The sequence below is a fragment of the Panulirus ornatus genome, chromosome 1 (assembly GCF_036320965.1).
Source record: "Panulirus ornatus isolate Po-2019 chromosome 1, ASM3632096v1, whole genome shotgun sequence".
In the NCBI taxonomy this organism is placed as follows: domain Eukaryota; kingdom Metazoa; phylum Arthropoda; class Malacostraca; order Decapoda; family Palinuridae; genus Panulirus; species Panulirus ornatus.
This window is the reverse complement of record NC_092224.1, coordinates 79,022,901-79,036,149: the sequence shown is the minus strand read 5'-3', so window position 1 is coordinate 79,036,149 and position 13,249 is coordinate 79,022,901. Positions and strand designations below refer to the sequence as shown.

The 13,249-nt window shown below is 48.3% G+C and overlaps 2 protein-coding genes across 2 annotated transcripts in view; one reads left to right on the top strand and one right to left on the bottom strand.

The window, feature by feature from the left end:
- The window catches only part of LOC139750002 (uncharacterized), a 402,403-nt gene that overhangs the window by 104,021 nt on the left and 285,133 nt on the right, over positions 1 to 13,249 (top strand). The gene's annotated exons all lie outside the window — the stretch shown is intronic.
- The window catches only part of LOC139750203 (uncharacterized), a 35,519-nt gene continuing 24,514 nt past the window's right edge, over positions 2,245 to 13,249 (bottom strand). The window contains exons 6-7 of the mRNA XM_071664691.1: positions 11,015 to 11,167; positions 2,245 to 2,965 (exon numbers count right to left, since the gene is read on the bottom strand). Of these exons, the coding sequence (XP_071520792.1) occupies positions 2,846 to 2,965; positions 11,015 to 11,167 (273 nt within the window). The 3' untranslated portion in view covers positions 2,245 to 2,845. The remainder of the gene's footprint in view (positions 2,966 to 11,014; positions 11,168 to 13,249) is intronic.

Sequence of the window (13,249 nt, the reverse complement as noted above, 5' to 3'; positions counted from 1 at the left end):
GTACATCGTCGATTTTATACCTCGGGTGTGGAGGGGTGAAATTCGCGAGGCAGGAGCCAACGGGTGCGCCTCCATGAGAGAGAGAGGGGGAGGAAGTGGAAGGGGAAGATAACGCGTGGCTTCAGCTTATCATTTATAGCATCGTTATCGAGGGATAAAGAAGGGAAGAATGTGACGAAGAGTTTGTTATCAGATGATTAATGGGTTGGTTGGTTGTTTGAGGTTTAGGCCTATCAACTGCCAGGGTCTTTAAGACCAAGTGATTGGTTATTGACGCGAGTTTTCGTCTCTATAGTGACACCGACACACAAGCGGCTGTTTAATTGGTCGTTAGAGGCTTTAGCTTATCAACTACCAGGGTGTCATTCCGGCCGTCAGTGCCAAGCTGCTACATCCACCAACCCGAAAAATCGTGAACACCTCTGCAGGAGTCGAAGATAATTCTCAGACCACATATCCCTCTCACAATGTGTATAACCCATGTTCTTTCGTGTTCTCGGAGAACATATTTACCCTGTGTTCTTTTGAAAGTTCGTTGTGTAATTTGTCGACGATATGGGCAAGATATAAGCCCGGCGTCAGGTCATGTGTTCACGGTAACAAATACCATTGTTGTAATAACTGGTACACGTTAGATCACAACCTTGCCCTGTTGTGCACCATGGTATTTCTCATTGTACTTTCTCATAAACTCCTTTCCTTTTCATATATCATTTGAGCGACACAGATAAGGTTATTGTTAGTGATGAAGTGACACACTCACAAGGTAGGGTAACATTTATTCAATACTCAAGATACAACTGAAGCAGTAATAGCTTATACAGAACAGGGAGTAAGGGAAGTGGTGAGTTGTGTAAAATTTACAGAGTCCCCAGTTTGACTGCCTTACTGTGGTGGTGATGGTGGTGGTGATGGATGAGGGTGTGTCTCGCGGCAGTGAGGGAGGGTAGAAGGAGGAGGAGGAGGACGAGGGAGAGGAGAGGTGAGGTGTGGAAGAAGCAGTGGTAACAGTGAGATTGTGTGCACCCGTGGTGAGAGCAGCAACAGAAGCAGCGCCTACCAGGTAGGTAGTGGTGTTGATGGTGGGTGAAAGGCCTTGACAGAAGTAGTAAATGCCGTAGTTGTAGTAACCGTAGTAGCACTTGTGGTAGTAGTAGTAGTGGTAGTAGTAGTAGGATGGCTAGTAGTAGTAGTTATAGTACGAGTAGCAGTAACAGTAATAGTAGTGGTATCAATAGTAGTAGTAATATTAATGATAGTAGTAGAAGTAGTAGTAGTAGTAGAAGAAGAAGTAGTAGTAGTAGTAGTAGTAGTAGTAGTAGTAGTAGTAGTAGTGATAGTAATTGTGCTAGAAGACATAAGTACTCATTAAGAATAGTAGGTTTAAAGTTTCACCGGCTGAGTGAGGGAGGCAGCGGTGGTGGACCTGGGCAGGAATCATCTGGTTGGCTACCAACACATTTCTACACAGGAAACATATTGTTGCTCCGGCCTCACCAGAGTCACGCTCAGCTTATTTTCCCTCCTTAATTGGCTCTGCTAAGGTCTGATGCGGGTCAGTTCTCGCTGCAGAGGTGAAGGTTAATATGTTGTGTTTGGTTGCAGGGGTTCAGGATGGGGTCAGATCTGTCGTTCTTGCAGGAGGTCAGGATGGGGTCAGATCTGTCGTTCTTGCAGGAGGTCAGGATGGGGTCAGATCTATCGTTCTTGCGGGGGGTCAGGATGGGGTCAGATCTATCGTTCTTGCGGGGGGTCAGGATGGGGTCAGATCTGTCGTTCTTGCAGGAGGTCAGGATGGGGTCAGATCTGTCGTTCTTGCAGTGGGTCAGGATGGGGTCAGATCTGTCGTTCTTGCAGGAGGTCAGGATGGGGTCAGATCTGTCGTTCTTGCAGGGGGTCTGGATGGGGTCAGATCTGTCGTTCTTGCAGGAGGTCAGGATGGGGTCAGATCTGTCGTTCTTGCAGTGGGTCAGGATGGGGTCAGATCTGTCGTTCTTGCAGTGGGTCAGGATGAGGTAAGATCCGTCTGTCCTTGCAGGGGTCAGGCTGTAGGTCAGGTATCATTGTAGGGGGAGGGGGGAGTAAGCTGAGTGTATGTACTCTTGCTGTAGACCTGGTCGATATGGAGGGGAGTAGGTGAGGTAAGGTTAGTTTAGGTTAGGTTAGGTTAGGTTGTAAACCTCTCCTTGGCTTAACGGAGAAGTCCGGGTAGAGTTGTGGTGCTAGGGTGAACTGCGATGACCCATCTGGTGTTATTTTGGGTCCCTGAGGTCAGTTCGTGGTCACTCAGGTGGCGTATTACTTGACGAGGTAGAGTTGTCAATGGGATCCGAAGAATGGGTCGCCTGTGGTCAGGGTTTTGGTAATAAGGAGGTCAGTCTAGGGTTATTTGAGTTTCCTACGGGTCATGCTAGGGCAAGCTAGTGTTACTAGAGGTCAGGGTAGAAACTGAGGTGATGTTGTGTTTCTAGATGTCATCGTTGAGGTGAGGTAGGGTTACAGGGGTCATGCTGAGGTGAAGTAGAGTTGCAGAGGTCAAGATGAGGGCGAGATAGGGTCGCAGGGGTCAAGCAAGGGGCGAGATGGGGATGCAGAGGTCAAGCTAGGAGCGAGGTAGGGTCGCAGGGGTCAAGCTAGGGGCGAGATGGGGATGCATAAGTCAAAGTAGAAGCGAGGTAGGGATGCACAGGTCAAGCTAGGAGCGAGGTAGGGATGCAGAGGTCAAGAAGCTAGGAGCGAGGTAGGGATGCAGAGGTCAAGAGGCTATGAGCGAGGTAGGGTGGCAGGGGTCAAGCTAGGTAGGGTAGCAGGGGTCGAGCTGGGGTCGAGGCGGGGCCAATACCACTCAGGAGGTGAGGCAGAGACCCGCGACCATCATGACCTCGCCGACCAGACTGAGAGAGGCGGCCAGGCAGCCAACGCCCAGCACGATGAACGCCCCCTGCACGTGCTCCACCGTCAACACCTGCCACGTGAACACGCATGAACACTGCCTGAACATCGGTGGACACATGAGAACACTTTTGAACACTTAGACAAGTGAAGAAACTAGAGAAGACTTGGAGATACATGGGGGCACTAACGGGCACACGAAGAGGACAAAGGCATAAATGAACACTGCTGAACACCTGTACACTAAATAATATGCTGAAAAAATTATCAATATTGGTTAGAACTGAGGAACTGATGATCAATGGTCAGTCACTGGTGAACACAGGTCGTTACTAATGAACATGGGTCACCACCTGGTGAACACTGGTCATTATCTGATGAACGTGGGTCGCCACCCCCCCATTGAACTTTGTTTACTGTATGGTGACCACTTGATGAACACGGGTCACTCACGAAGACCATGGACACAACCCAGTGAACACGGGTCACTGCTGAGGGACGAACTGTCACCTCCTGATGAACACAGGTCACCCTCTGTATGAACACGGAGTGGATGTGGCCCACTTAACAGTGTGGCTCAGTTGCCAGAAACCACCAAGACACTCTACAGATCTGCACTACCATATGTAATATGTAACTATAGATACTTAATACGTGACGCTAAATGGACAGATATACATCTGACAAGTTACTTGTGGAACCCAAAGTGAAAGGTGAGATTCGAAGCTAAGAGCCGAGTAATAATACAGGAGTGAATCATCTCTGAACAATCTAAGATCATTAAAGTTACTCATTCAGTCTGCAGTATATGTGAAAATCCTGATTAATTACCAACGCAGGCGAACCCAACGCAATACGAGGACCACGAATGGATTCTTCCATGGTTTTGGGAGAGAGGTATTTGACGGGCAGAAAGATCAAACACCCGGGTGAGTTTGTCTTAACTTGTATATTCATGGAAGCTTTGGAGAGGCAAGATAAAGCCATGGGAAGACTGGCCGAGCTAATCAGTTTCAACAGTGGAAAGAATTCGAATCCCTTAGGACTAAAATCAATCCACTTAAGACAATGTAAAGTGGCACAAGGGGAACAAATTAGCCTTGTTTTGGGAACGGGGAGGCAAGGAAAAACATCATTATACACCAGTGGAAAAAAGAACAGACTGCGAAGCAGAGAAACGACAAAGCAGAGGCTTGCACAAAAGCCAGACAAATCCACTTGAAGTGGGAGTGTCATTCTGGACGCAGCAGTGGGAACTGGGGGGTAAGTGAACCCACTGAATTACAGATGAGTGAGGAAAAAAATGAAAAAGGCAATAAGAGAAGACACTGGGAAATTTACAGGTGAAAATAGAGTTAGTGGTCGTCTACAGGAGGGTAGGAGAGAGGTCGAGTTCCAGTGTTGGAGTTTGGAGCGCGGGGTCCCACAATTTACCTTTCGTACATCTCGTGAAAGTCGAGCATTGGATCAGGGTCGACGGCGATCCATACCTCACGACTTGAACCCCCCCGGGGAGAGGTTACAACGCGGTCTTCGCACGACGGGAAGCACTGACCGCAGTGAGACTCAAGTTTTTGCGTTCCCGTAATGTTTGGGGAAGGTGTGAATATGATTAATGGTGGTAAAAAGAGACCCGGATCCAGTCATCACTCACGTCTGTGGTGGTGGCGAGCCGACCAGGACGGATGGCTCGCCAGCTTGCCACGCGGATATTTAGCACCTCCCCACCACACTCCAGAGGCGTTTGGCAAACACAGCTCCAGAGATTTGGCAAACCCTAGTTTGGAAAACACAGCTCCAGAGGTTTGAGGGAGAGGGGGAGGAAAAAAAAGATATCAACTCAGGAGGAAGGATAGGAAAACTCTGAGGGAGGTACTGATAGAGAAGCTGTGGGTCACAGAGGTGAATGATTGATTGACTGCGGCGGAAAATGTAGGCGATAAGTTCTTAAAAAAACTTGGCTGGTAGAGTGAGACGTGAGCTGGACAGATGCAGATCAGCCATGGTATTTGGTCTGCAGGAGGAGCGTGATAAATACACGAGGAAAGTGTTTCTAGAGGAGGGTAGTTGGCACGAAGGAGACAAGACGCGTAAGTACGGTAAGGAAGATGGTACTGTGTAGTGTAGGGATAGAGACGGACCGCTTACGAAAGGCTACATATTCTTCAAGATGTAGGCCAGCAGTGTGGGAGTCCCGAGGCAAGCCTACAGACTGGCAGATCCTACCCAGAAGCTGAGGAATGCGTTTACTGAAAAAGAAATAGCATGAATGAAGGTGTGGCGAGGATTGTAGGCAATATAACAAGGAGCGTAAGGATCATGGAAGGACAAGAGACAGAACCTCATCACTAGTGCAGTAAAGGAACCCAGGGAGACAATAGCTCTGTGCTAACGATGTTTGACCCACACAGATGGTTTGGTGGAGGACATAAGGAACTTCAGTTTAACATTTGTGTGGATAGGATTAAGTAAGACATCTTAGACGAGAGTAAACTCAACAAGGATTATGAATTATATGGAAATTAAAGAAAGCAAAGTGCTTAGTTAAGCCTGTTTAAATATAATCATAAAAGTAAGTGAAATGAGCCGTGGGAAAACCGTAGAAAACAGTGTGGAACGATCAAGAACGAAAAAGAAGCTTCGATTTACAGATGGATGGTAGAATTCCTGTACTTGGAGACCCCCAGCTACAAACTTAGATCCTCACTTGTGGTTGGGGGAATATTGGATCGTGCAGGTCCCGGAATATCTGAGAAACTTGTCTCGCGGGAATATTTTGTATCGTCCAAGTCACAGAATATCTGAGAGACGGTTTGTACCAGTTTGTCACAGAGTTCACATGTTCGAGGTCCTGACCTGCTATGTCACATGGATCTAGTTTTCACTTGCAGTAACCTTGAGACTTGAAGCATTATTTGTGAAGCCCTGCTGTGGGCTGAGCGATCCCTTAGTCTTTCAGATGGAAGAGATGGTGCTTAAAGATAAAGGGGATGACCCAGACCGGGAGAAAGCCTTGAAGAAAACGGGAAATATCGAAGCTTCGACACACCTGCTTCGAGGAAACCAGTTGTGAGGTTGAATTCCAAAAACACAGGAAAACGCGGGAATTGAGCAGCGGAATGATAAAGTCTGCGAAATATGCAGGGAAGAGGAGCGAGCGAGATAGGAACGAGAAGAAAGGATGGAGAGATGAGAGAGAGAAAGATAAATGAATGGATGAATAGATGTAAACAGGGCAAGGAAACGATAGACACCATACTGAAGAAATTTTAAGAGACACAGAAGTCAGACGATGTTTGAAAGGTATAAGTGAATCAAGCCATTATATCAAGACGAGAGAGGAGATATGAGTGAGATCGGAAAGGAATATTTAGATAAGCCAAAAGATCACCCAACACTTGTCATATATATATATATATATATATATATATATATATATATATATATATATATATATATATATATGGAAGAATTAGCTGTAAAGGTCAAGTAATAAGATTAAAGAACTTCGAAGGAAATGTGAGCCAAACAATTTTGGACGTGTGACGAGAAGAAAAAGTTTCAGAATTTATTTCAACTTAGAGGAATAAAACGTTACTGCTGGACGAGGAGACGGCAAACACCTTGGAAGATATTGAAGGATAACCGCTGGAAGTATGACGACTGAACCCAGGAACGGACGTTGGAGCAGTTGGCATCTCGCCATTCGTGCTGAAGGAACGTGCAGATTCCATAGACAAGCGGCTGGAGTCATGGCTGAAGATCTCGCTCGGTGAAGATGATTGAATAGAAAATAGCCAAGCAGAACCACTATAGAAAACAGAATATGACTAGTGAAAGCCTGGATTACCCACTGGTGTCACTGACGGCCAAGACGCCTCAGAAAATAGCTAGGAAACAGACAGAGGAATCCTTAGGAAATAGAAATTTCTTAAGTGAACCATGATGAGAGTTAGATCTCCAAACTGGAAGATGCCATGAGTAGACTCTTAGCTATTGCGATGAGAGAGAGAGAGAGAGAGAGAGAGAGAGAGAGAGAGAGAGAGAGAGAGAGAGAGAGAGAGCGAGCTTTAGACGAGATACATAGAGCGAACACAGAGTCGACAAGTGTGGTCCCTCAGGGCCCAGTGCTGTGACCACTACCATCTCTCATTCACGTGATTACCTGGCCAGATGAGAGTCAGTGATAACTGAATGTGTTTCCAGATGATGTTAGAATTAGGACAGAAATCATAAACATCAGGGAGGGCAAAAGATTGGAAAGCGACCCAAACATCCTGCAGTAAATCATAGAAATGACTATCATGGAAACTCAACGCTCGAGAAAGTAAAGTAATGAAGATGATGAAGAAGATAAAGAAGCCAGATTACACGCGACCCTATTAAAGGTAACAAACTCCAAGATCCGACATGTGTAAGTGACCTGTGGCATAACATTACTCCGAGCTTATCATCACAAAATCTCGTTTGGTTTACGTGAGACAAACTATATTTACATCAATGCCAAAATCGTGTATTAGTACTGTATGCGAAGAGCGAGATGTTACGTAGGATAGACACAACGTTGTATTCGATCTAATCTGGGTTATCCCGAAGCATTTCCATCTCCTCATTAAAGGAATCACTGCATAACAGGGCCCGGTTGAATATAGCGACGGAGGTCCCAGAACTGAGTGGATAACCTCCGATCTGCCAACTGTAGGGAAAAAAGGGATGCTTTCGGTAATGGTAAGACCAGGGGTTTTAACGAATGAGAGGGTCCAGAGATGAGCAACAAAGACAATCCCTGAACATTACAGGGAGAGGTTGGAGACTGCGAGTTTACTCATCATGGAAGAGGAGTGTAAAAAGGAGACTTGATTGCAGTCCTGGACTTCCCAGAATATATATGACACTGTCGACACTAAACATTTCTTTGATGTATTCCACGATAGAGAAGTATGAGGATATAGCAAGAAATCGAGCAAAAGGCCATTTAAACAACAGGTATTAAGAAAGAAATGAGTATTTCTCTATCATCAGAGAAATGGATGAATGAATTAAGCCAAATGATGAAATCGTGATTGAGGACAGTACACAGAAGTTCGACATGTAGTATGGTAGTTAAGACACTTCACGAGTGTACACGTCAGACCCTGTACTGTACAAATAGGTAATTACACACACGTGAAGACTCGTGGTACAAGTCTAGTGATTGGAATTTCATTTATAAAAAAGAATGGGAAAGATTTAGATTTTCATGGACACATTTGTTGTGAGACTTTACGCTGGGAAATATTCTCTAATGTCACTGGACGTACTAGAATCAAGAGGGGCTGGTGCGCTGTAATTATTACACCATATTTTCACATTTATTTGCATGGAAATTGACAATACTAGATACAATACACCAATGGGGGGTAGGGGAGGGAGAGAGAGAGAGAGAGAGAGAGAGAGAGAGAGAGAGAGAGAGAGAGAGAGAGAGAGAGAGAGAGAGAATGATTCAGTAAGGCAAAGTCAAAATTTAGAACTTAGGGACGTACTGTGGAGAGGATAAAGGCGGCACAAGAGCCACACAGCGTTTGACTAGAATGAAAGAGCAAGGAACGGAGACTGGAAGATATGGAAGAAGTAAAACTTTGAAAAAAAAAAAGGAAATATTGACACGACTGGATGTAATTCAGGCCTCTCATGCTCCAGTCCTTCCCCTGTACACCAGCAGGGGTGGCTCTCATGCTCCAGTCCTTCCCCTGTACACCAGCAGGGGTGGCTCTCATGCTCCAGTCCTTCCCCTGTACACCAGCAGGGGTGGTTCTCATGCTCCAGTCCTTCCCCTGTACACCAGCAGGTGTGGCTCTCATGCTCCAGTCCTTCCCCTGTACACCAGCAGGTGTGGCTCTCGTGCTCCAGTCCTTCCCCTGTACACCAGCAGGTGTGGCTCTCGTGCTCCAGTCCTTCCCCTGTACACCAGCAGGTGTGGCTCTCATTCTCCAGTCCTTCCCCTGTATACCAGCAGGTGTGGCTCTCATGCTCCAGTCCTTCCCCTGTACACCAGCAGGGGTGCCTCTCATGCTCCAGTCCTTCCCCTGTACACCAGCAGGGGTGGCTCTCATGCTCCAGTCCTTCCCCTGTACACCAGCAGGTGTGGCTCTCATTCTCCAGTCCTTCCCCTGTACACCAGCAGGTGTGGCTCTCATGCTCCAGTCCTTCCCCTGTACACCAGCAGGGGTGGCTCTCATGCTCCAGTCCTTCCCCTGTACACCAGCAGGGGTGGCTCTCATTCTCCAGTCCTTCCCCTGTACACCAGCAGGTGTGGCTCTCATTCTCCAGTCCTTCCCCTGTACACCAGCAGGTGTGGCTCTCATGCTCCAGTCCTTCCCCTGTACACCAGCAGGTGTGGCTCTCATTCTCCAGTCCTTCCCCTGTACACCAGCAGGTGTGGCTCTCATTCTCCAGTCCTTCCCCTGTACACCAGCAGGTGTGGCTCTCGTGCTCCAGTCCTTCCCCTGTACACCAGCAGGTGTGGCTCTCATGCCCCTACAAACAACAGTGGTTTAGCGTTGAACTGTTCGTGTCTGTAAACGTCTTTCCAGTGGACACCCGCCACTTCTAACCTTCCAATCAAATCCTCTGAAGAATAAATAGAACTAAGAAGGGCCTCTTGGTTGAGGTAGGAGGTATATGTAGGTATGATCCCAGGATGATGATGGGCCATGTATAATGTAACGAGGCTGGGGTTGTCATGAGGTATGTCCAGCTGCTTTGATCAGCAAGATAGATGAGCAAGAATACGGTTGTCAAGGAGTATAGACAAGCAAGCATACGGTTGTCAAGAAGTATAGATAAGGATACTATGATCAAGAGGGACAGAGATAAGAAGTTCCCTCCAGCGTCAGGGAAAGACCTCGCGAAATCTTTGTTTTCCCCACGACCGGTGACGTTATCCTGACGGAGGCGTGCGTAGGAGAGGGTCTGGGAGAGGAGGTGGAGTGACACAGGCAAGGAGAGGCGAGTGGGGAGGGGAGCAAATTAATAAACCCTCCTCTGACAGGTTGGCAGCCCCAGACCAGAGCGAGAAGCAGGCGATTTCTTGAATTCGCGAAGACCTGGCCTTCTTGTGTGGGAGTTTGCTGGAGTTTAATGAATCAGACACGTCAGGCTTCCAAACAGGAATACGACTCTCTCTCTCTCTCTCTCTCTCTCTCTCTCTCTCTCTCTCTCTCTCTCTCTCTCTCTCTCTCTCTCACGCGCGCGCACATGATGGACAACATTCCTTGAATATTCCACAACTTGTTGTTGGATAATGCAAAGTGCTGCTGCAGGGTTTAATTGCTAGCAACTTGAAGGGGGGAAAGTGTTGGAACTGCCTCGATCTCTGTTTGCGGCGTCTCTCTCTCTCTCTCTCTCTCTCTCTCTCTCTCTCTCTCTCTCTCTCTCTCTCTCTCTCTATCTATCTATCTATCTATCTATCTATCTATCTATCTATATATCTATTTCCATCCATGTCCTCTATTTCTATCTGTCTATCTTTATCTATCCATCTATCTATCATCTCTCTCTCTCTCTCTCTCTCTCTCTCTCTCTCTCTCTCTCTCTCTCTCTCTCTCTCTCTCTCTCATAGGAACTGGAGCTACAGACGATAACATCATCACAGTACAAGAGTGTTGGGTCAACGAGAGGGTTTGGGGGAGGTGGGTGTAGCGACGTGTACAGGTGGTCCAGGTGTGAGCGGCCGTGTTCAAGGGACCGGAGTGGATCAGCAGCCGTCTTGTTTAATGTTGAATTACTCTGTTTCCAGAGTCAACAGCACCTGCACGGGACACGCTAAATATTTATTCCAATACTCTGCCGGCCCCTCCAGCCCCGAACTTGACGCAGCACATCATTAGGAAGTACGGTCTCTGTCTGCCCTGAAGACCTGCAGGCCATGGTCGTCTGCCTCTGGTGTGGGCCACGGAGGACCACTAACCTGCAGGCCATGGTCGTTTGCCACTGGTCTCGGCTAGGGAGGACCACTGACCTATACGGGCCACTGTCTGCCTCTGGTCTGGGCTAGGGAGGACCACTGACCTCCGGGGCACGGTCTGCGTCAGGTGAACGGGGGGGGGGGGGGGGGGGGGGGGGGGGGCGAAAGACCACTGACCTGCGGGCCGCTGGGAATGAGGATCTGGTCGTGTAGGTCCAGCCAGGAGGCCTCGCCGTCCTCCTGCTGGTGGTGGGAGTCGTCCAGGTCCTGCGTCAGCACCTCCCTGAAGAACTTGTCGGTCAGACCCCCAGCCTGCATGTGGTGGATAGCCTGGCCGGTGGGAGAGACGGTGTTACTGTGGGTGCTGGGGTGTACTGGGAGGTGTTACTGTGGGTGCTGGGGTGTACTGGGGAGGTGGTGTTACTGTGGGTGCTGGGGTGTACTGGGGAGGAGGTGTTACTGTGGGTGCTGGGGTGTACTGGGGAGGAGGTGTTACTGTGGGTGCTGGGGTGTACTGGGGAGGAGGTGTTACTGTGGGCGCTGGGGTGTCCTGGGGGGGAGGTGTTACTGTGGGTGCTGGGGTGTACTGGGGAGGTGTTACTGTGGGTGCTGGGGTATCCTGGGGAGGAGGTGTTACTGTGGGTGCTGGGGTGTACTGGGGAGGTGTTACTGTGGGTGCTGGGGCAGAGTGTTACCATCAGGGGTGATTTAGCCATCTCCTAACATGTGTCAAGCCATCGAGATTCCGAGAGGCAAGCCACTGCGGTCTTGAGGTCAAATATCGTGGGTCTAGGGGTCAAGCTGTCGGGTCTAGGGGTCAAGCTATGGTGGGTCCAGGGGTCAAGCTGTTGTGGGTCCAGGGATCAAGCCATGGTGGGTCCAGATGTGAAGTTATGGTGGGTCCAGTTGTCAAGGTATGGTGGGTCCAGCGGTTAAGCTATGGTGGGTCCAGATGTGAAGCTGTAGTGGGTCCAGTGGTCGAGCTGTGTTGGGTGCAGGTGTCAAGTTATATACGTCCATCCTGCAAGGCCTAGTGTCGTGCTAGGCCACTCCACATGTGGTGGGGTAGGGCTGACCAGACGAGCCTGGGACCTGGCCACAGTATCTGTGTATACCCGTCGCTGCTCTGTGTCCGTCTTTTTCTCTCCGGTTTTCTCTGTTCCCTCCTGGCTCTCATCTGCTTGTCTTTGTTCCCCCCTTTGCTCTTGTTCCGCTTCTCTGTATCTTTGTTGATTTCTTTTTGCCTTTGATTTCTTTAGCTTTTTTTTTTTTTTTTTAATTTTTCGGTCGTGCTTTCCTTTCCCGTCTGCCTTGGATCCTCTTGGTTTATTTTCCCTTCTGTCTGGTGGTTCCTCCTTTGACAGTCTTTTTACTCAATTTATTTATTTTGCTTCTGTTTTTCCCCCCAGGTTTCTCTCTGTCTTCTGTTTGTTCTGTCTGTGTCGGTATCTTTTGTGGCTCGTCTTTCTGTCTCTTCTTTTCTCCTCGCCTCCTGACGTTCACGCCACTATTGGATTTTTCTTGGTCTCTTGTCTGTTTCATGTCCTCCTTCCACTGGGCAGGTATTCACCAGCAAACAACACCTTTTGATGTCGAAAGATGACTTTAACCAATTGTAAGCTAGATGAATAGTATCTTTAGATATAACCAGTAAAAGATATCGTATCTAAACTTTTCAGAAACCCTGATGTACGAACACATTCGAATGTTTGATACTGCGACCAGACGTAGGTCTGCCACCCTCATCATCGGCGCCTTGCATCTACCTACGAGCGGCTGGTGGGTCTGTGCGGTCATCAGTCTTACGGAACTGTTCTTGCCATAAGTTATACCCAGAGCCTCGATAGATGCTCTCCGGTGTTGAACGATCTGTAGCAGCTCGGGGTAGACGTCAGCCATGGACGCCTCTTCTCAAGTCCAGTAGTTTCCAGCTTGAATGAGTGGCCAGCCATCAAGCAGTGCATCTTTCCACGACTTAATGTACGCCTCGGTGTAAAGACGTATGATCCTCTGAATGTGAACCAATCTTACTATGTTCAGGACATGACACGCGACGATACGTGTGGAATGTATCGTCCATCATCACCTGGCGTAAAGACCTATTCCTATTCCTATCCAATGAGGATTGGGCCTTCTTGAGGCCAACACCACGAGCCATCTTGAAGGCATCACGTACCATCGGTGGTACGAGTACCACCCGCCTGCTCTGGAGTTGTCAGTATGTGGCTGCAGCCGACGAGCTGTGAGGATAGCATCCAAAAGCACAACAAATCCTCGGGTCGTGTCTGGTTTGGCTAAGTGGCTACGCCCGCTGGACAGCCTTGGAATACAGGTTCCACAGGTTACGACCTGAGATCTCTTGTGTGTCCTGAGACATTTATGACACTCGACATTACGTCTTAGGACTAAGAT